We start from the raw sequence: 24,196 nt of genomic DNA, 5'->3' as shown, positions 1-24,196 counted from the left end.
ATGGTTGACATTCTCTGACGCACCCCTTATAAACACTATTCTCATCATGCCACCCTCCTCACCCTTTCAGCTTAAAGAAAAAAGGATATAGAAACAAAATCTGCCCTTTAAGGCTATGTTCACACGGAGTATTTTGTAGGAGGAATATCTGCCTCAAAATTCCGTTTGGAACTTTGAGGCAGATTTTCCTCTCCCTGCATGCCGTTTTTCGCCCGCGGCCATTGAGCGCCGCGGGCATAAAACACCGTGAAATACGCTTTCTCTGCCTCCCATTGAAGTCAATGGGAGGTCAGAGGCGTAAACGCCCGAAGATAGGGCATGTCGCTTCTTTTTCCTGCGAGGCAGTTTTACTGCTCGCGGGAAAAAGACGCCGACGCCTCCCATTGAAATCAATGGGAGGCGTTTTCGGGCTGTTTTTGCCGAGTTTTGCGACGCGGTTTCCGCGTCAAAAAACTCAGTGTGAACATAGCCTTTGTTTTTTTTTTTCTCTTTCTTTTATATTTTCTTGACTGTGTTTTGACTCATCTTTCTTTGTCCTACTTTAGGTTTATCCCAGACATGTAGTGCTTTAAACATTCGCATAAAGCTAGTTCCAAGGTACCATTTCCAATATTGTCTTTCCCTCAATAATTTTTAATGATGCCCTTGTTATTCCGTTCAACATTTTTTGAAAAATAGGCACCTGTACCCATTTGTATAATACAACTAAAAAGTTAGCAATTATTATTATTTTTTTTTTTTAAAAAAAGATATTGCCATAGTTTGTTAATATGCCCAGCTGGATGAAGTTACATACCTTTATCCTTAACACATACAATGCTGATTTTTTTAGATTGTCATTTATGAAGATAAATTAGCCATGCATATTCAAAGTAAGTTCAGTTCATATTTTATTTATTTGTTAGGAAATATTTTTTACTAAATATAAATCAAGTCAAACATATAAACAATTTTTTTTTTTAGATAATATAAATACATAAGAAATAAAGTTCTACATACCAAGGCGTCAGTAGCACTTAATCCTTTAATCTGGATTTATGTAGTAAATAAAAACCAACAAACTTAACATGTAAACATAACAGCAAAAGCTGTTTCAATAGCACACCACACACAAAAGATATAAAGAACAATGGCATACAGTATGCTTCTGAGAAACTGTCCCTGGAAACAAGAGGCATCAAGTACATTTTATTTGCAAGAAACCGTTCAAGTCCACCTCAAGCTTTTAAAAAAAACGCAAAAAAAAACCTCTATATAAAAGAAGGGTAATAAATGAGGACATTAATTATTTCAGCATGACAAAAACAAACGTTTTTATTAAACAATGAATATTTAAAAAAAAAAGAATCTATAACAAAGTGAAAAGAACGTCTTAGGCCTCATGCACACGACCGTAGCCCTGTGCACGGCCGTGATGTTCGGGTCGGCCGGCTGCGGAGTGACTCCCAAAAATCGCGGGCCGTGCACAAGGCCGCGGCCATTATTTCCTATGAGCCTGGACCGCAGAATACGGCCGTAATAAGACACGTTCTTTCTGCGTTCCAGGCTCTTAGGCCATGCACGGACAGTGGAAACCACGGTCGTGTGCATGGGCCCATAGGAATGAATGGGGCCGCAATTCTCCCATGGATCATCGGGGGAATTGCGGCCGCAAAAGCACGTTCGTGTGCATGGGGCCCTAGTTTTATAGAGAGATTTAAAATAAAATACTCAATGTGCTTACACGTCTTTTCGATATGTCAGTGCAAAATAGAGCATATATCTTTGCTTTCACAAGTTCTGTCTGAACACAAGCCCCCAATTCTTTATCCTGTAGCCTTAGGTTATTGCTAGCAGCTATATAGTCCAATGTTACACCCTCAATCTAATTCACTATGGCCTCTGGTGCATGTCTCGCCATCACAAATGGCATGATATCCTATAAACTTCCCAAGATTAAACAATGAACTGCTAAATAATGGTACTAGAAATTACCATGAGACAGAGGGGCTGTGAAAAAAAATACTCAACATTCCCATGATGACTTGGAAGTTACACAACAAATACTGTTAATTTCTTTTAATTGCCGCATAGACATGCAACGCTTTTTGCCCCCTCAAAACAGTGAAGCGGTTCAACAGATTGCTATTTACAACACGTCACCAGAAGTAACAACATTCAGGTTTCTCCTCTGTATAGGAGATTTTTTTTTTAAGATGAAAGGCCTTTGGAATGGAAGCACAATCAGAAGCAACAGCCATCAAAAATGGATCGGTAGTCTTAAAGAACAATAAGGCATTCAAACATACAGCCAACTCCATATAGCGTAACAATCTGATATATCACTGCAATTCTACTAAGTGCTGAGAAACTGGAGATCGGGCTGTACAATCTGTCCTCTTCTTACCACATTGAATGGTTCTGGGGATAAAAGGTCTGCATAAACACATGAGTACCACACAGTCACTTTATTTTAATCTATACCCACTATCAGTCTATTTTACAAGAACAATAATAGTAGGAAACCCAAGTGGTAGAAATATAGCTAGGAAGACAAAACAAAAACATGGGCCTTTGCCCCTCCCCCCATTTCTCAACCATTACCTGAACTTTAAAGAATATATGATTCGCTTTATTTTCTTGAGTACATATTGTCCAAATAAATATAAAGAAAACATACAAACATTCTTAACGGAGATCAGCCAGGAACCTCTATTCATGTTGCGGTTTATAAGCATCTCCAAATTGCCGTCTTCGATTTGGCCTGCCTCTGATATTTCGGTAGGAACCATCTTCTCTGCCTCTTTGTCCCCTCCAGCCCTCATCAGTTCTATTATACTGGTAGCCTCCCCTGTTGTTTTGATAATATCTGTCATTTCGAGGCCTCCTACTACCATATGACTGATTGTAAAAGTTTTTTGATCTTCCACTATTTAGCATGTTCGATACCTCCCGCTCATCCTCGGAGCTCTCTTCCTTTGCTCTCAGTGGCCTCCCATCAGGTGGAATGATCTGTGTTGGGGCTACTGGTACTGAACCTACTTCCTGCTCTATTAATTTTTTGCCTTCTGGTATTTTAGTTAAAACCAATGGAGACACTTGATCATCAGTCAGTTTAGCTGGAATCTTCCGCTGCTCCATTCTGGCGATATCTGACAATATCAGTGGTTCGCCAATGTCCACTGTGGTATTCAACCCAGGCTCTCTGGCAATAGCAGCAGCAGGCAACAGAGGCCTAACTGGTTCATTGAGAAAATGATGGGATTGATTTATTGCTGCTTGAACTGTATTATTTTCTAAGACAGTCCCTGTTGAAATGTTTTCAGACAAACTTGTATCCTGAGGGTTAATGAAGATATTATGCCGTACCATTGGGTTTTCAATAAAACCTTGATATGGATATCCATACCAAACATGTGGGAAAAATGGAGAAGCTATGGGAAGCGGTCCCATATAGGAACCCTGCCCAAAAGAAGGTTGTGGGAACATTGTCTTGTTTGATTGCAGGTCTTCAAATCCACTACCCTGTGCATGGAGTTGGCACATTTCTTCTGATGAATGAGGTTGCGACATTTCCTCAGCAATGATGGGGATTTGGACAGGTAGGGTTTGAACCACTGTGGGACATACATTTGCAGGGTGTTCACTCTGGTTCTCATTCCTCTCCACACTCTGATGAGCAAAAACTGAAGGATCAACTTCACTTTGGTTTACCGCAGCTTCTGGTACCCAATGGTTTTGTGGGTAAACATGAATATTTGGATACATCCTGCAAGTATTTAAATAGGCTTGATGAAGAGGGTGCAGGTATAAGTGTGGGGGCCACATTGGACATGTATAAGCCTGCGAAAAATAAGTCAAGAGACAAAATTAAGATCTAGTCTATTTATCGTGGTGCAATTCTAAACAAATCAAACCATTATAATCCTAAAAACAAAATGAACTAAAAAGGGAATAAAAACGTCTGTTAAATCACAGGATATAGATATCTATAGTCGACTGCGCTATGGATTCCGTCAAAATAGCGGAACCCTGTCACAAAGGTGACAAACGGAAACATTTAGCAACATTTCCGTCACCATTGAGATCAATGGTGATGCAAGCGGAAGCCAAGGTTTCTGTTTGCATTTCCGTTGAGGGGCTAACCAGACGCAAACCTCCGACGGAACCACTCAACAGTAGGGCAACACTGATGTGAACAGGCCCGAAGTGTAGTAGAAAAAAACCAGAGCCGACAATTAGGACATATGTGCCGCTCATTCTGAGTAATTGAATCATTAGTTGAAAGGGGCTTGTTCAAAATAATAGCAGGGAGGAATTAAATTGGTGAAGTCATTCCTTATGTGGAATAACAGGTGTCAATTTTGGCCCTTATTTAAGGTAGGAGGGTGGCAAATGTTTCAAAAGTTGGTTATAGTGCATTTCCTTGTGAAATACTGGGGAAAATAGTAGTTCCAGATATTGTTCTGATGAAAAACGTACTTTGATTAAAAAGTTAATTGGAGAGGGAAAAATATATAGAGAAGTGCAGCAAACCATAGGCTGCGCAGCTAAAATGTTCTCAAATGCCTTGAAGTGGCAACCAAAACCTGAGAGCTGTGGAAGGAAACGGGGAATTACTGTTCAAATGGATCGAGGAATAGCTAAAATGGCAAATGCTCGGCCAACGATCACCTCCAGAAAGATCAAAGAAGATGTGAAGTTAACCAGTGAGGACTGCTACAATCAGAAGACCATTAAGTGAAGCCAACTTACCAGCAAGAGCTCCCCACAAAGTCCCGTTGTTGAAAAAAAATGCACTGAATAGGTTAAAATTTGCCAAGGAACACATTGACTGGCCCAAAGAGAAATGGCGCAACATTTTGTGGACTGATGAAAGCAAAATGGTTCTTTTTGGGTAATGTGGCCGCAGACAGTATGTCAGACAACCCCAGAGCACTGAATTCAAGCCACAGTACACTGTGAAGACAGTAAAGCATGGTGCTGCAAAAATCACCATATGGGGATGTTTCTCACACTAGGTGTTCGGCCTATTTATCGCATACAAGGGATCGTGGATCAGTTTGAATACATCAAAATACTTGGAGATCATGCTGCCTGATGACGAAGAAGAAATGCTCTTGAAATGGGTGTTTCAACACGCCAATGACCCACAGCACACCAGTAAGCAAACACCATCTTGGTTACAGACAAACAGGATTGAGGTGATGGAGTGGCCAGCCCAATCCCCTGACCTCAATCCCATAGAGAACTTGTGGGGTGACATAAAAAATGTGGTTTGTAGTCCAGAACTGTGGAAAGTAGTCCAATCTTCCTAGCCTGGAATACCTGTTCAGAGGTGCCAGAAATTGGTTGACTCCATGCAACACAGATGTCAAGCACTTCTCAGACACAATGGTTATGCCACTAAATATTAGATCAGTAACGTGAAATCTGAAACATTTTTTCAGTTTATACATGACATTTTTGCGTTTTTAAAGAATAATGCGGTCACTGCTCATTTTTTGAACAGCCTACTATACCTTTTTCTTTACTTTCTGTAAAGGATTAACACAAACTGGATACATGTTGTTATTGTTTTGATTTGGAATTGAATGTGTAGTATTTCCACTGCATTTGCATTTTAGCAAATAAAAATTATAATAACGATTTTGCGCCTTATTTTCTTTTCTTTTTTTTAAACTCACTGCTATTTTTTCAACACTGCTGTATACATATATATATATATATACACACACATTTTTTTTTTTACCGATTATGTATGGCTGATACCGTTATGCCTACACTGTGTAAACTATCACCCCCACTACTCCCCTCAGGTTCCCCAAGATCGGCAATGAAGAATATAATTTTTATGCAAACTAAGATAAAGAGTGTTCGTTGCAACACATTATTCTGCCTTAAGTTACAAACAAAACAATATATTTACAATGGACAGGATAGTCAAGCATCTGTAAAATCAAAGTCCCGCAACATGACAGAACACTAACCTTTATGCCGAGGTTGTAAAAGAAATGAAGGATGCTTTTATCTGGGAGGGGGGGGGGGGAGAGAAAAGAAATGTATAAGACTTCCAAACATTTGTTTTGAAAAACAGCATATATTTATTTTAAAACAACTGAATGACAAGAGTTCACATCAGTCGGACTTACCGGCAGGTAGGTCATCTCCATTCTTACAGAGAGAGTAGGGGGGAGGGGCAGTAGCTCGCTCTCCTTTTTCATTTACAGGAAAACCAGGATACAGAGGGTCCTGGTAAGTACTCAGTGACTGTGGCATAGGCAGTAAAGGCTGGTTAACTGCTGGAATTGAAACTGGAAGTGGTGAGAACTGGGCTGACGTCACCTGAGGTTGTAATAAAGAAGGGTCAGATCCAGCTGTAGGTGAAGTGGGTATATCCGCTGAAATCCCTGAAAAAAAAATAATGCCGATGCATCAGCCACTATGGAACTCTGGATTTTTATGAACATGTAATATCAAGTTCTTTGAAAAATAAACAGATAGAACATCATGAAACTAACTTACTTGCCATGTGTTTGCAGCAACTACTCTACTGGACTGTGGTTTGTCATCTTCCCCAGAAAATTTGTCATATCCATCCATCTATCTATCTATGACACACAAACACACCCGCACGCACGCACGCACGCACGCACACACACTGCAGAATGTTTGCCACATTTCTGTCAATTCTAATAAGTCATATCTCTCTTCATAGTTCAGTAAAGAATGCCTATTAATGTGTTGCTGCCTTCTATGCAATGTACTTACGGACTAGGAAACTCAGACAGGAGACTAACCTGACCAAGGCAAGACCACGGCGGGTACAGAAGGCACTGCGGTGGGTGTCTGCTGCTCAGCAGGGGTTGGAAGAACTGTGACATCATGTAAAATAACAGATTCAGAGGTAGCAAGTGGCTTTGTTATTTCCTGCCAATTAAAGATCAGCAATAAGCAAACATTTTATGTTCCACATATACATAAACCCCTCTTATGCGCTAGGATTTTTGTAAAACCGATGGACACTGGCATCACTTACTTTCCTGCAAATCCTCATACTTCTTAATATTAAAAAGGCTTTCATTGACAATTTTCACCTAGCATCCCTTTAGAATAAACATTCTTGTGTCTTTAAAGGAACAGTGTCATGGCAAATAATTTTTTTATATGTTAAAGATGTTAGTGCTGTAATAAAAACGTTTATATTCATTTGTGTGTTTGTGTTTTACTGTTTCTTATTTTTACACTTTTTCTTCCCTATGGGGGCTGCCATTTTTTGTTCCATTTCTGTGTGTGTCGATTAACGACACACACAGACATGGAGTACGGCAGCCACAGTCCCATAGGGACTGTGAACGGCTCCCGTCCCATTCACGTCCGTGTACGGCGTCTGTGTGGGAACTGCGCATGCGCCGCTCCCACACAGTCCTATTCGAAATTGGCGCCGTCCGGCGCCATTTTCCTGTGGACCGGAAGTCGCGGCCGGACTGTAATATTACTACTTCCGGTCGCGGCTTCCGGACTTGTGCACATGGAACAGCGGCAGCAAAGGGAGCGGACGGGCCGGAGGGAGCCGCGGCGGCAGGAGCAGGTAAGACATTTCAATGTATGTTAGTGTTTGTGTGTGTTTACTACTGTATGTAAACCTACTACACTGTGGGTTACCTCAAAAAATGGCGACACACAGTGTAGGAGGTTAAACCTTTCAAACCCCTCGTTTATCCCGGCACTAGCCAGGATAAAGGAGGGGGGGATGCTGAGAGCTCACTAGAGCGAGGGCTTTTAACCCAATGTTGCAATGCTGCAACATTGGGAACAGCTCCATCTAGTGACCAAAAATGGGTAGTATTATAAATTAGAAATAATTTATAATATTTCCTGGACTCGTGCAAAAAAAAAAAAAAAATTTGAACAATGTTTAATCACCCACACACTAAATGTTTAATTTTTAAAAAAAAAACATGTTTTTAGGGCAACACCATGCCTTTAAGATCTAAACGATGGTACAGCAGCCGGTATGTGTAGTTTAAGGCTAGGGGTACAGAGTAATTCATCAAGCTTGCAGGTCTCAACGTGGCCACATTCGCTTTTATTACTGCCATGCAGGCACCACACAGTGATCTTTGGCAGTGCTACCTGTGTTGCGGCCAAAGTCACTGTGTAGCTCTAGCTTTTTTTTTTACCACTGGGCGTCAAAGTGGCGAGTCTATCCCCTAGGCAACTGCTATATATAAATAAAAATCTAAATTTTTTTTTTCAATACTTCAGGCGATTTTCAATTTGAATCTCGAGTTTCTTATTGTTTTCCTGTTTATTTAACAGTAATACCAAGAGATAATTTAACACATTTTCTTTATATAAATAACTTAATATATTGCTATAATTATTGGACGTAACTTCACAACTTTTAACCTCTGCAAATACTTTTTTTTAAAATCATAAATACAATTGGAAAAATGTTTATCTAATTGATTATAACTTCTGTGTGCCCTGGCAGGGAACAGGTTAACAGAATCTATAATCAATGAGGCACTGTGTGCACTAACATCCCCCTCTGCCCGTCACCCACTCAGCCGGTCTCAGACATTGCAGGTGAGAGCAGTGTAAATTGCAGCAGTGCCAGGCAGATGGCACCGTGCGGGCACTCTGGGGAGAGATTACATTGTAGTGTCTGCGGTCTGAGCAGGACCTTGTGCAGTACCGGCCCCACCATGGGGTTTTAAATAAATTACATTAAGGCTGGATTCACACGACCGTGAAAAACAATCTGTGTGTCCATTTTGCATCAGTGTCCCCAAATTCTCATCCATTTCCAGTCCGTCTGTCCGTTTTTCACGGCCATTAAAAAAAAAAATATATGAATTTCATTTGTCAGAGTTTTTTGTCCCAATCCCCTGAAAACACCACAGTGCCCATGTAGATAGTGCTGCAATGTCCCTGTAGATAGTGCCACAGTGCCCACATAGTGCCACAGTGCCCATGTAGATAGTGCCCACATAGTGCCACACTGCCCATGTAGGTAGTGCCCACATATAGTGCCACAGTGGCCCTGTAGATAGTGCCCACATATAGTGCCAGTGCCCACATATAGTGCCACAGTGCCCACATATAGTGCCACCCCCCCCCAATATAGAGCCACAGTGCCCATGTAGATAGCACCCCCCTAGTAGATTGCTGCACCCCCTCCCTTGTAGATCGCAACCCCCCTCCCTTGTAGATCGCATCGCTGTAGCTGCCACTAGGAGCTGAATCCCCGGCCAGAGATTGCCGACACTTTGGCCGGGGATTCAGCTCCTAGTGGGAGCCACAGCGGCGCAATCAACAAGGAAGGGGGGGGGGGGTTGCGATCTACAATGGAGGGGCGGTGAGATATGCAAAAGGTGTGCCGTCTACAATAGGGCGGTGTGGATATATACTAGGAATCTCTGCTTCCCCACGGAACTGCTGTTCCGTACTGTATCATTTTGTTCAGTACAGAACATGGGGAAGCAGAGACAGGATGGGCAGATCAGGCAGTGACAAGGCGGCAGGGCGGAGCTTCCCCTTGCAACTTGGCACGACGGCGCCACTACAGAATCGATTCAACGATTCTGTTAAAAAACAGAAACGTGAGAGCCCTTAGGGGCGAATTAATCAAATTAATCGTCCATATTCCCCAGGAAGCCAAAGAAAAACCTTAAGGGGATCATTATGAGCATTCCTCTTCCACCTCTATTAAGTGGTAATTAACAGTACCGATTAATCGTGTTTACTACAATCAAAATAATATAGGGATGGGGAATTATAATTGTATATTAAATTTTTACGCCATTCTTTCTTTCTTCCTCCGATTGGTAAAACAGCCTTGCCACTATAAAATACCTTCACTCTAAAGATATGTTCACACAGAGTTTTTTGCAGGCAGAAAAATCGGCCTCAAAATTCCTTCAAAAACATAAGGTGAAAACTGCTTTCTCTGCCTCCCATTGATGTCAAAGGGAGGTCAGAGGAAGAAACGCGGGAAGAAAGAGCACGACGCTTTTTTTTACCGCGAGCCTTTTTTTCGGATGAGATTTCGGATGGTTTTTTGCGCGGTTTCCGAGTAACTCTTACAAACTTAGTACTGTCTGGTAATCACATGATCAGCATATCTTCACTGGCAGGAATAAAATATTTAAATAAATGGGATCCACATGGTGTTGTGAATGTTGCACCTACCTCACTTAATTTCTGCTCAATCACTTCTGGAGGCTGTGCCAGTTTGGAGGCTTAAAAAGGGAAAAAACAATTATTTTTTTTATTTTTTAAAAATGTTAATACTGTAAGACATGTCAATATAATGATGCTATTAACCCTTTCACGACCAAGGACGAAAATGAACGTCATGGTCGGGTGCTAGTTCCCGCACCATGACGTTCATTTTCGTCCGCATTTCAAACTGTCACTCTGTGTAAACACAGAGTGACAGACCCGCGCTGACAGCTGTCCTAGACAGCCGAGACATCAGTCTCGCCGGACAGCGGACCATCGCCGCTGCTTTCGCCAGTTAACCCCTTAAGTGCGGCGACGGATTGCCGTCGCCGCATTTAAGTGGTTTGAAGCACATCGGCAGCCCCCACGAAGTGATCGTGGGGGCTACCGATGCTTGTCACGGCAATCGGAGGTCAGATAATGACCTCCGGGTTGCCATGTACAGAAGCCTCGGAGGAACAGCCTCCGGCCGTTCCTCCTCTGCTTCCTGTCAGTGTGACAGTCACGTCACAATGACAGTTAGAGTACATTACACTACGTGTGTAGTGTAATGTACTCTAGCAGCGATCAAAGCTGCAAGACTAAGTGTCCCCTAGTGGGACAAGTGAAAAAAGTAAAAAAAAGTAATAAAAATGTTTTCAAAAAGTGTAAAGATAAAAGTTATAAGTGATATAAACACAATGCTTTTTTCCCTATAATAAGACTTTTATTATAGGAAAAAAAAAAGAACACGTTAAAAAAAAGTACACATATGTGGTATCACCGCGTTCGTAACGACCCCAACTATAAAACTATAATGTTATTTTTCCCGCACGATGAACACCCCAAAAAAAATCAATAAAAAACTACGACAGAATCACAATTTTTTTGGTCACCACCGCTCCCTAAATAAAGACTAAAAAGTGATCAAAAAGTCGCATGTACCCGAAAATAGTACCAATAAAAACTTCTATCCGTCCCGCAAAAAAACAAGCCCTTACACCGCTTTTTTGACTAAAAAATTAAAACATTATGGCTCTCTGAATATGGTGACACAGAATTATTATTTTTTTATAAATAAGTCATTTTATTGTGCAAACGCAAAAAAAAAGGACCAAACCTATATACATATGGTATCGCCGTGACCGTACCAACTCGCAGAATAAAGTAAAAATGTCATTTATAGCGTACGGTGAGCGCCGCAAAAAGAAAACCTAAAAAACGGTGATCAAAAAAGTGATCAAAAAAAAAAATCGCATGTACCCCAAAATGGTACCAATGAAAACGACAGATTGTCCCGCAACAAATAAGCCCTCACACGTCTCCGGTGGTGAAAAAATAAAGTTCTGTCTCTCAGAATATGGCGATGCAAAATGTGCAGAGTGTCCAAAAGTGGATAAGATCGGGCGCCATTTATCAGTGCGACACCGGCCACATATCTATGAATTATTATTTATTTACCCCATTATTATACCCTCTTATTATACCCTGATGTACCCCGCACAGATTACATATACCCCCACATTATAAACTGAAATACCAGCGAAACCCAAAACAGAAAAACTACCAAGCAAAATCTGCGCTCCAAAAGCAAAATGGCGTTCCCTCCCGAGGTCTGCAGCATGCCCAAACAGCAGTTTGCGCCCACACATATGGCGTCCCCATACCCGAGAGAACCCCCTTAACGTTTTATGAGGTATTTGTCTTCTGTGGCACAAACTGGGCACAACATATTATGCACTAAAATGGCGTATCAGTGGAAAATTGAAACTTTCACTTTGAACCATCCGCTGCGCATTAACCCCTTTGCGCACTATGACTTAATTGCCCGTCATGGTGCGGCGGTGATGTATGGAGCGGGCTCACATGCTGAGCCCGCTCCATAAGCTGCGGGTGTCGGCTGTGTATTACAGCAGGCCCCCTCAGTACTAACGGACAGGTACAGCGATCGCTCTGTTACAGAAGCCTGTAAGAATAACAATATACTGCAATACATTAGTATTTCAGTATATTGCACCAGTAATCCAATGATCGCTGGATCAAGTCCCCTAAGCGGATTGATTAATAAAATGTGTAGAAGAATTATAGTTATTAGTAGTGAGAATTATTTTTTTTAAAGTTAAAAAAACAAAACACCTTTTCGCATTATTCTTCTAAAGTAATGTAAAAAAATGAACAAAATTGGTATCGCTACGTCCGTAAAAGTCCGAACTATTACAATATACCATTATTTAATTTGCAAAGTGCACACCTTAAAAAAATGTAATAATTGAAACCGCCAAAATCGCTGTTTTTTTTTTTTTGTCACCTTCGCTCTAAAAAAAAAAAATGTAATACAACTTTTTAATCACTTTTTATGTAAAGAAAAATGGTACCAATAAAAACTGCAGCTCCTCCCGCAAGAAATAAGCCCTCCCACCGCTCTATTGATGGAAAAATAAAAAAGTTATGGCTCTTGGAAAGCGGGGAGTGAAAATCTAAAATATGAAAGCAAAAAATGGATCAGTCCTGAAAGGGTTAATTAATTTCGAATGAAAAAACTTTTGACCACATGTGGGGTATTTCTGTAGTCGGGAGAAATTGCTTTATAAAAAATGGTTGTTTTTTCCTCCTTTATCCCTTGTGAAAATGAGAAAATGCAACATTTTAGTGGGAAAAATGTTGATATTAATTTTCACGCCCTAATTCTAATAAACTCTGCAAAAGACCCGTGGGGTGTAAATGCTCACTATACCCCTAGAAAAATTCCTTGAAGGTTTTTCCAAAATGGGGTCACTTTTGGTGGGTTTCCACTGTTTTGGTCTCTCCAGTGCATTGCAAATGCGACATGGCACCGAAAACCATTCCAGCAAAATCATAAATCCAAATGGCTCTCCTTCCCTTCTGAGCCCTGCTGTGGGTCCAAACAGCAGTTTATTACCACATATGGGGTATTGTCGTAATCGGAAGACATTGCTTTACAAATGTTGGGGTGCATTTTCTTCGTTATTCCTTGTAAATAATAAAAATTTCTATGTTGTTTCAGAAAAAAAGTACATTTTAATTTTTACAGACTAATTCCAATATATTTAGCGAAAAACCTGTGTGGTCAAAATGCTAACCCTAGATAAATACCTTAAGGGGTCTAGTTTTCTAAATGGGGTCGTTTATGGGGAGTTTCTATCGTTCTGGCAGCTCAAAGCTTCTCCAAATGTACAGTGGGGCCTAAAACATTTTCAAGCAAAATATGAGTCCTGAAAGCCTCCGGGTGCTCCCTGCCGTGTGTCCAAACAACGCATTAGGGCCACAATGTGGGTATTTCTGAAAACAGGGTGATAGATTTTGTGGTGTGTTTCTTCATTCTCATGCTCGCTTTACAAAGAAATTGGTCTTCAAACTGATACTTTTATGAAAAAAAGTGTAATTTTTTTTTTCACCTGCTATGTATTAAATTTAGCAAAAAACTGTGGGGTCAAAATACTTACTATACCCTTAGGTAAATACCTTAAGGGGTCTAGTTTTCTAAATGGGGTCATTTGTGGGGGTTTCCATCACTCTGAGACCTATGAGCCTCTGAAAACCTGGCTTGGTGCAGGAAAACAAAATGTACTTCAAAATTTATAAAATTATTATTCAATTTGTAAGTCCTCTAAATTGCTGAAAATGTATTTTATTTTTTCAAAAGTGCTGCCAAAATAGGGTAAAGAGATAGAAATATATATTTAATTAAAAAAATTGTACAGTATGTGTGTGCATATGTGACATATTGCAGTTAAAAATAGGGAAAAAAGGTAATTTTTACAAAATTTCTTCCATTTTTCTATTTTTTAATTAATTTCCGCAAATCGTATCAGTCTACTTTTACCACTAAAATAAAGTACAACATGTGACGAAAAAACAATGTCAGAATTACTTGGATATTCAAAAGTTATTCTCTGATAAAGTCAGACATACCAGATTTGACAAATCTGGCTTGGTCATTAAGGTACAAACATGCCCGGTCATTAAGGGGTTAAGCCATTATAAACTCAACAACCTGAGACCAGTGATCGCTGCACTTGTTTTTCTTTATTTTCTATTAATGGTGCTAGAGAGCAGATTTGTTTAGATATAGTCATATTTACTATTCACTATGGATCCATTGTTTAGTTGGACTTTTCCATCAGTTTTCCTGCTGCATAATGTAATATTAACCCTTTCCCGCCGCAGCCATTTTTCAGATTTTCACTTTCGTTTTTTTCTCTCCATATTGCTGTATGAGGGCTTGTTATTTGCGGAAACCAAGGTGTAGATTTTCACGGAACCATTTATTGTACCATACGATGTGGTGGGAAACTGGGGAAAAAATATTTGTGGGGGGGGGGGGGCAATAGGAAAGAAAAAACAGCGATTCCTCAATATTTTGGGGGGAGGGGTTTGTTTTTAGGGCGGTAAAAACAGCACGTTAACTTTATTCCACGGGTCAATACGATTACGGTAATACAAAATTCTTATCGTTTTTTTATGTTTTACTGCTTTTACAAGGAAAAGACAGATTTTTAATAACACATTCGGACAGCCATAACTTTATTTTTCTGTCAATTGATTGGTATGAGGGCTTATTTTTTGTGGGGCGAGATGTAGTTTCTGTTGGTACCATTTTGGGGTACATGAGACTTTCTGATCACTTTTTATTCCATTCGTTGTGGGAGATGAAGTGACCAAAAAAACTGTGATTCTGGTGTATTAAAAAGGGTAACTAAACGTTTGACAAACTTCTGACATGTCATCGTGACAGGTCAGAAGTTTTGATTGGTGGGGTTTGGACCACTGAGACTCCCACCAATCGCTAAAACGAAGCGGCAGAAGCTCTCGTGTTAGCGCTCAGCCGTTTAGTTTCTGTTCATCTTTTTCCGGAAAGCCGATGTATCGGAGTACGAGCTTATAGACATTCTATGGAGCCCGTACACCGCTACATTGATTTCCGGAAAAAGATGAACAGACACGAAGCGGCTTAGCACTCACACAAGTGCTTTTGCTGCTTTGTTTTAGCGGTTGGTAGGAGTCTCTGTGCTCGGACCCCCACCATTCGTGGTGGGGGTAATTTTTTACGGCGTTCACCGTGTGGACTAAATATTATATTGTAATAGTTCAGACTTTTACGAGTCTATACCAATTATGTGAAATTTAGTTCTTTTCATTGTGCTTGAGGGAAAATGGGAAAAGGTTTTCTTTTTTTTTTAATTTAGTTTTTTTTCAATAAAATTAAAAAAAAAATATTGACTTTTTTACTTGTCCCCTAGAGGACTTGAACCAGCGATCGCTCTTTCATGATGTACTGGAATACTTATGTATTGCAGTATATCGTGATACGGAGAGCCCCTTATGAGGCCCTGCCGGAGGCAGGGCTTCATAGAAGTAAAGAGATTGCGTCGCGGTGGCCATTGCAATGTTACAGCGGGCCTTCGCCTTTTTTCTAGTCATTTAAATGCTGCAGTCGCTTTTGACCGCAGCATTTAATGGGTTAAAAAAGCGGTATCCCGCTCATTACCCTGCATTGTCGGCTGCAAGATACAGCCGACACGCTCATTCTATGGAGCGGGCTTATATCGCTCCATATGCTCCCACCCAACATGCGCTGTATATATACGGCGGATGTCGGGAAGGTGTTAAAAGGGGTTTTCCAGTTTTTATTTATTTTTTTACTTATTGGTAGAATAGGAAATCATACAGGTTTCTAATATACATGTATTTAAAGTTCTGCTCACATACCCTTATTATATCAGTGCAGTTGTCTTTATAATTTCTGCTCCTCAATAACCTATTATTCACCTGTTATATACATGGACAGTGTTACCTGAATGCCAGGGGTCACATGATGTGGGTCACATGAATGCTGCCATCTTTAGTCCATTCAGTTATCCTATGGGTATTTCTATGGACTAATCTGCGAGCTATACCATTTATATATTTATTTTTTGACAGACAACTGCACAGATATAAGGAAGGCATGTGAGCAGACCTTTAAAAACATGTATATTAGAAATCTGTATGATTTCCTATTCTATAAATAAATTAATAGAACAAATAAAAATCGGACAACCCCTTTATGCTTCTAGATTGCCTATAATCAGTACATATCACTACGCAGTAACACCTACTGACTCATATAGATATGCAATTTACACTGCGTGCAATAGCTGGACCAGGAGGAAAAGCTGACCTTAAAGAGGCTCTGTCACCACATTATAAGTGGCCTATCTTGTACATAATGTGATCGGCGCTGTAATGTAGATTACAACAGTGTTTTTTATGCTAATGAGCTAATGGCTGGAGGTAATGTATATTCATTATCAGGACACTGCAGTAATGTTAGTGTTCGTGTATGAGGCTGCAGATAGCGATATATGTATATCGCTATCTGCAGAGTAAATGAATGGAGAGAAGTGTATGACGCTGATTGGTCAGCGTCATACACTTCTCTCCACAACACCCACTTTGTCATATAGTAAAACACGCCCAGTTGTCCATTGAGAAACTCATTAGCATAGACCTAATATAGGTCATAACTCCGTCAAAAATGATCGTTTTTCTAAATAAAAAAACTGCTGTAATCTACATTACAGCGCTGATCACATCATGTACAAGATAGGGCACTTATAATGTGGTGACAGAGTCTCTTTAACTAGTTGCCGACACAGGACGAGTATGCTCGTCCTGAGCGGAGAGCACTCCGCGCATTAGGACGAGAATACTCGTCCTGTGTGACAGCCGTCTGTGCGCGCGATCAATAGCGGTGCAACGGCTGTAATACACAGCCACGGCTCCGCTCTGACAGCGGAGAGGAGAGAAACATCTTCTCTCCGCCGTTAACCCCTTGAATGCCGCGATGAAAGCTGATCGCGGCGTTCAAAGAGGGGGGACTGCACATTGATGGCGTCACAGAAAATAACTGTGACGCGATCAAAGCCCACAACTTGTATGGGCAGACAGCACAGGGTCCATTGAAGGACCCCAGGGCTGTCTGAACATATATTTCGTGTTGTTAGGGTATACTGAGGTATGTCCTAACAACTGCCTGTGTACAATCAGTACACAGGCTAATGTACTGGCATATAGATCTATGCCAGTACATTAGTTACAAAATAAAAATGATAAATCCCTTTATGGGATTAAAAAAAAAAGTTAGATGAATGTAAAAAAAAATAATGAGAAATAAATAAATAAAAAGTATAAAAAAAAAAATACACAGAAACACACATTTTCTATAATAAATAAACTTTTTAAAATATAAGTCCCAAAACATGAAATATAGACATATTTGGTATCGCCACGACCGTAACAACCTGTACAACAAATGTATAACATTATTTATGATGATCGGTTTATGGTGTAAAAAAAAATAAATATTAAAACTGCAGCGAAACTGCTTTTTTTCTGCATTTTCGCCAAAATAAAAATTTATAGAAATTAAACGATAATGTATTTGTACCAAAAAATGGTACCTACATAAAGTACAACTCGTCCCGCAAAAACCAAGTCTCATGCAACTACGTCGTACAAAAAATAAAAAAGAGTTATGAGCGTCGGGATGCAAAGAGGGGAAATGTAAAAAAATTGGCCGTGTCCTTAAGGGGTTAAAGACTGAGGGCCAAGAGAATATTTTCGTTTTTGCCTTTATATTTTTTTTAGACTTTTATTTGTATTATTTCTTTTAAAACATAATGTACTGTCATATATTTATATATGTCATATTTATATGAAAGTACATTACTGCCTGTTAGTGTCCCTCTAGTTGCCCGAAATGACGTAGAGAGAAACTCCTGCACACTGGGCAGTACAGTTTCTGTGGCAACCGTACACCGGTGATGTATATGTTCGTCATTTTGCGGTAAGGGGGGTCAAAGAAAAACGGTCACCTTCCAGGTTTACCTTAGAGTGTTTTAATATTTATTTTTAGATCTTAAATATTTACAGCAGTATTTTCAGTGTCTTTTACAAATTATGCCGTAGGTACCAACATCTTGTATGCCTTAAAGGCAACCTGTGACGTTGAAAATGCAGACGAATCTGCAGGCAGCAGAGGAGCGAAGTATATATATATATATATATATATTTTTTTTTTTGTAGCACAAGATTGTGTTACTATTAATTTAAACCTCTGCTCATTCTGGGCTTAGAAGTCCAGTGAGCGGTCCTAATTACTGATTTACAGCGATCACTGTATTAACACTCATACAGGGAATGCTGTCAATCAATCAGTAGGACCACCCACTGGACTAAGCCCAGAATGAGCAGAGATATAAATGAATAAATTATAAGTTAGTATAGTTGCCAACATTTTTTTTTCCCCAGGGACACATAGGGTGTGGCTTAGTTGGTGGGTGTGGCTAATGGGGCATGGCTTTCTTCGGGGAATTTCTGCATGCAAATAAATGAACAAAAATGTCTTCATTAGTTTGGCTGACAACTATTATGGTGGTCAGTATCTCTCACTGGTTATCCGCTTCTTTACAGGCAGATGATGTCTCACTTTATAACTAAAGCTAGGTAATATGTGCTTCCACTACCGGTAGCGTAAAAAACAGTAAATGGTGCTACACCCCCCTAGGAGATGGTGCCACACACACCGCCCCCCCTAGTAGATGGTGCCACACACACTGCCCCCCTAGATGGCAGACGCACCCCTAGTAGAGGGTGCCAGACACACACACCCCCCACCTAGTAGATGGTGCCAGACACACACACCCCCCACCTAGTAGATGGTGCCACACACACCCCCCTCGTAGATGGTGCCACACACACACACACCCCCCTCGTAGATGGTGCCACACACACACCCCCCTCGTAGATGGTGCCACACACACACCCCTCTAGTAGAGGGTGCCAGACACACCCCTAGTAGAGGGTGCCACAGACACACCCCTAGTAGAGGGTGCCACAGACACACCCCTAGTAGAGGGTGCCACAGACACACCCCTAGTAGAGGGTGCCACAGACACACCCCTAGTAGAGGGTGCCACAGACACACCCCTAGTAGAGGGTGCCACAGACACACCCCTAGTAGAGGGTGCCACAGACACACCCCTAGTAGAGGGTGCCACAGACACACCCCTAGTAGAGGGTGCCACAGACACACCCCTAGTAGAGGGTGCCACAGACACACCCCTAGTAGAGGGTGCCACAGACACACCCTTAGTAGATGGTGCCACAGACACACCCCTAGTAGATGGTGCCACAGACACACCCCTAGTAGATGGTGCCACAGATACACACCTAGTAGATGGCGCCACCACCCCTTAGTAGATGGTGCCACACACACACTCACCCCCCCTAGTAGATGGTGCTACACACCAAGCTCCATTGGGGCTCCATCTAGGAGTGGAACTCTCAGCCATAGCGTTGCCAACGCTCTGGCTGGGGATTCCTCTCCTAGAGGTGGCCCTGACGTCACGGTCCATATATGGGGAGTAATGTCAGGGACTCCTCCTGGACCGGAATCCCCGGCCAGCCCACACTCTGGCCGGGGATTCCGCTCCTGGAGGAGTGACTAGCAGGGCAGAGAACAGATAGTTTCCTGCTCTGCCATAATATTCAATTGTATCTGAGGAAGCAGATACAAGTGAATATGGCAGTTGCCAGGACACGTCTTGGACAGTAATTTGCCGGGATGGTCCCTGTAAATTGGTGTTTCTTGCAAATTGGATTGCATTTTTAACCCAACAGGTTCCCTTTAATGCTAGACAGGCTCTGTGAAATCAGCACTTTGTCCAAAAAGCTTCTTCTCTAGTGAAGTTCCAGTTAGTCCAGATAGAGATAATTGTAGAAAGGCTTAGAGGGGGAGGGCATTGTAGCCTGGTTTATAGTAAACATAAAAAAATAAAGAATAGTAAGCCAACCTTTGTTTTTTTGATCTTCTACATCAGACTGCCTCCTAATGCTTTTTCCATTAGTCAGAGCTGGGATCTTTTTCAATGGTAATATATCGGAACTCTGTATAGAAGTATCAACAGTCGAAGCCTGTATATTATATATATGTAAATAAAATAAAAAGTAGCTTAGAATAGATATTGACTGTAGGAAGATGCATATTACTTTATCAGTTATTAGAGGGGTTGTCAATATACTTTCAATGAATGATTGGTAAGGGTCCAAACCGCGAGACCCCCTGTGCTCAGCAGCACAAAGTTGTCACATATAGTAACTTTATAACCATCGGCTTTGTAATGTACATCAAATCCATCAAACCTATCAAGCAATAGGAAGCCATTTGGCTTTGTTTCCCCCGTGATTTAGAGCCTTGGTAGATTTTTGGTTCATTACAAAGCTTCTTGTATTGGCTTATTTTATTAAGATGAATGCATTAAAAACACACAAATAACTTACAGAGAGGGCTGGAAACGCATCAGTGTCTCTGCTTTGCATTTCATACAAAGACTTGGATTCCTCGATCACTTGTTTCTCTCTTCTTTCCTCTGGAGTTAAACCAAAGTGACTACTCTCTCGTTTGAAATAATTGGATTCCTCAATTTGCTCCCGCTCAAGCTTTCTGTAAAAAGAGGGCAAAAGAAGTCATGTTTATCACATTTTTTCCCCCAAATCACGTAATATTTGGACAACCCCTTTTATATTGCATGTCCGCTAACAGCAAACGGATTGCAATAAAAAGTAAAGTGCCATGTAATTTTGCCCATATAAACAATGTAATATTTTGAATTCCATTACGGACACTGGGAAAAAAGTGCCCTATTTTTACCAACGGTTTAGGAATTTACAGGCGTTTGGCAACCATGGGAAGGAGGCGACGATTATTTCCAAAGTATATGGCTGGTGTCATTTACTTCAATTAAATTTGAAACCAGAATTCCAATCTTTGTAACACTTCACAGCAGTTTACCTTCCAGGCACTTTCGGAGGAGTCCTGCTCCGTCCCTTGCTCTCAATTAGGGTAGTTTGATCTGAAGACAACACATGCGGCTTGTTTGTGGAAGTTTGTTGCAGGCGAGAGGTTAGAGGCTGAGCTTTTACAGCTTTACTATAATTCTTTTGTCCTCTGTAATCTCTCTCTAAATATTAGAAAGAAAAAAAACATATGAAGTTAGAATAACCCCTCCCCCATTATCTTAATACATAGAACCAATCCATAAGGATATATGCTTACCTATATGGCCACCTGCAGAGGTCTTCTTTATTTTTTTTCCTGCAACAGTGTTCCAGCCATCTACACTAGTGTTCAGGGAAATTGATTTAAGGTTTTTCATCTGAACAGTACGTCTACAGAAACAAAAGAATTTGTAAACAACTGATCAGAGCAAAGCTGAAGTTGGTTCAAAATTCTATGCAGACAAATTTCTTAAAGGTCGAGTGTCACGAAAAATAAATTTTTGATATCAATTTGCATTTAGTGTTTTATTATAAAATCTTTTATTTATGTGTGTGTTTGTGTTTAACTTTTTTATATTTTTTAACTTTTTCTTCTCTATGGGGGCTGCCATTTTTTTGCCATCTCTGTATGTGTCGATTAACGACACATACAGTGATGGAATACGGCACACACATCCCCATAGAGAATGCAAACGGGAGCCATTCCATCAACTATAGCGTACGCGGTCTGTGTGGGAGCGGCGCATGCGCCGCTCCCACACAGACCAAAAGTCAGGTCTTCGCTACAGCGAAATCCGGCGCCATGTTCATGTCGACCAGAAGCCGCGGCCGGACTGTGAGATAACGACTTCCGGACGTGTGTTCTGAAGCAACCGGAGCAGACCGGAGCGGACGGACCGGAGGGAGCGGCGGCGGCAGGAGCAGGTAAGTTAGGTCTGTGTATGTACGTGTTTTAGTGTGTGATTACTACTGTATGTAAACCTACTACATGGTGTGTTAGCTCAAAAAATGGCGACACACAGTGTAGGAGGTTTGACCGTTTCCCAAAAACATTTTTTTATTGAACTATTCAGTTCTGAAGTGGCTTTGGGAGGCCTATATATATATATATTAGAAACTTCCATATTCACCCTTTTGTAAAAACTCCAACACTCAAATAATTCAATGTTTTTAAATAGTAATAGTCGTTTCATAAAACTTGACATGTCAAAGTAACATGTCAGAAGTTTTTACTAGTGGGGGGGGGGGGCAGAAGCGCTTAGTCCGGAACAAGCTGTGGTTTTGCTATACCTTTGCACCAAAAATACCCCAATATATATATATGAATAATTATCTTTATTGGTGTATGATGTGTAGAGGGGGAGGGGCATACGAGCCCATGATGAGCATGGTGGTAACGGTGTAAAACCCGCTGAACTAAACAAACAACCTGAAGATCGGAGTCGGACACACCAGAGATCAATTAAAAAGGTATAAATTTATTATTGAATAAGATTAAAACAACAAACAAATAAATAAAAGCATAGCGATGATTACCACAGTACAGATGGACAACTAAACAGTGATATGCAAAAAATGGCGCTGTATCAGAAACAAAGGGGCAGAGCTGTGCAATGAATAACTCAAGGCACACAAATGTGCATGTATGAGGCCACAAAGGGCCGAGAGAGCCTGCTCCCCTGATGTCACATGAAACTATACATAAACCTATATAATCACAGCAACCAAGAAAGCAAGAAAACAATCAGTATACATTGAAAATAAACATGGTATGGTTCAATAATGGGTATAGCTGTGTATACACCGTATATTATCTCTGCACAGTGCACTGAAAACCTTACCCATGTCATGGACAACACTGTCTGGCGTCACACCCCGACGCACGTTTCGGCCAGAAGCCTTCGCCTGGGGGTCAAGCTGTGGTTTTTATTAGTACCGTTTTGGTGTACTGCACATGTGACTTTTTAAACACTTTTTTGGGAGGCGAGGTGACCAAAAAAATAGCAATTCTGGCCTTGTTTTTAAGGCGCTCACCTTGCGGGATAAAGAACGTGACAATGTTATAGTTCGGGTCATTAAATTTTTTACTTTTTTCTATTAGTTCTACTCGGGGATTTGAAAAACCACATTTCTGATCAATGATATACTTCTGTATTGCAGTGTATTATGCCTTACAGTTTTACAGGGTCTAATAGGCTTCCTGCTGCCATAACAACCCATCGTCACCATGCAATAGAGTCGTGGGGGGGGCAATCGGTCTCTAACCACTTAGATTCGATGGTCGCTATTTACTACGTCATCTAAGGGGTTAAATAACTGGGATCGGAGTTCTCAGATCCTGGTCGTCTTAGCAGTCTCAGATGTAGTGTACAGCCGACACCAGCTGCTGATCGTGCAGGCTCAGTTTCTGCACGTGTAGTATTTTGCAGAAAGACCTTCCTAACAATGAGATCCAAGTAAGATAAATGTCAGGAAACGGTTAAGGCTACTACTGCCAACACCTTGGGTTATGTACAGTATGTGTCTATACAGGTACAACAAGGTTGTTGACCGTGGCCAAAAGAAACTACCACTTTAAAACACCAGTGTAAGATTTGAGCACAAACTCAGGAAATAAGAAAAATACATACTTTTGTCCCAGTTCCTCCACAAAAACAACTGTCGGTCTGTTATCCCCACCAACTTCCTGGATGTGCGCATTATAAAACATTCCACCTGACTCCAAGCGGACCTATAAACCAGTGATTACAATATTGGTTTAAATGATCATAGTGCACTTATAAAATGCTGAGCAGCAAAAGGGTTTCCCAAAAATATCTTAAATACAGTAAATTATACACTAAATGTGAGAAGAGTCATGAGCAATCAATGTGCGCAAAAGTTTCATTACCCTGTATTTGTTGTGCAGATAATGTACACCCACTCGTCACTGATTGACAGCTGTCTCCCCACTACTATTATAATTGACAGCTGTCTCCCCACTACTATTATAATTGACAGCTGTCTCCCCACTACTATTATAATTGACAGCTTTCTCCCCACTACTATTATAATTGACAGCTTTCTCCCCAGAACTATTATTATTGACAGCTTTCTCCCCACTACTATTATAATTGACAGCTGTCTCCCCAGAACTATTATCATTGACAGCTTTCTCCCCAGAACT

The 24,196-nt window shown here is 40.8% G+C and overlaps 1 protein-coding gene across 2 annotated transcripts in view; it reads right to left on the bottom strand.

Annotated features, from left to right (window-relative positions):
• Positions 1-873: 873 nt before the first annotated feature.
• OTUD4 (OTU deubiquitinase 4) overlaps positions 874-24,196 on the bottom strand; it is a 50,453-nt gene continuing 27,130 nt past the window's right edge. For both annotated transcript variants that reach the window (XM_075860383.1, XM_075860384.1), the window contains 10 exons: positions 23,661-23,761; positions 21,308-21,420; positions 21,044-21,212; positions 20,533-20,695; positions 20,046-20,166; positions 10,177-10,226; positions 6,780-6,909; positions 6,132-6,389; positions 5,970-6,010; positions 874-3,822 (listed from right to left, as the gene is read on the bottom strand). In XM_075860383.1, the coding sequence (XP_075716498.1) occupies positions 2,692-3,822; positions 5,970-6,010; positions 6,132-6,389; positions 6,780-6,909; positions 10,177-10,226; positions 20,046-20,166; positions 20,533-20,695; positions 21,044-21,212; positions 21,308-21,420; positions 23,661-23,761 (2,277 nt within the window). In that variant the 3' untranslated portion in view covers positions 874-2,691. The remainder of the gene's footprint in view (positions 3,823-5,969; positions 6,011-6,131; positions 6,390-6,779; positions 6,910-10,176; positions 10,227-20,045; positions 20,167-20,532; positions 20,696-21,043; positions 21,213-21,307; positions 21,421-23,660; positions 23,762-24,196) is intronic.

The sequence above is a fragment of the Rhinoderma darwinii genome, chromosome 1 (genome assembly GCF_050947455.1).
Source record: "Rhinoderma darwinii isolate aRhiDar2 chromosome 1, aRhiDar2.hap1, whole genome shotgun sequence".
Taxonomy (NCBI): Eukaryota; Metazoa; Chordata; class Amphibia; order Anura; family Rhinodermatidae; genus Rhinoderma; species Rhinoderma darwinii.
Note: the sequence above shows the minus strand (reverse complement) of the source record. Positions and strands in the feature narration are given on the sequence as shown.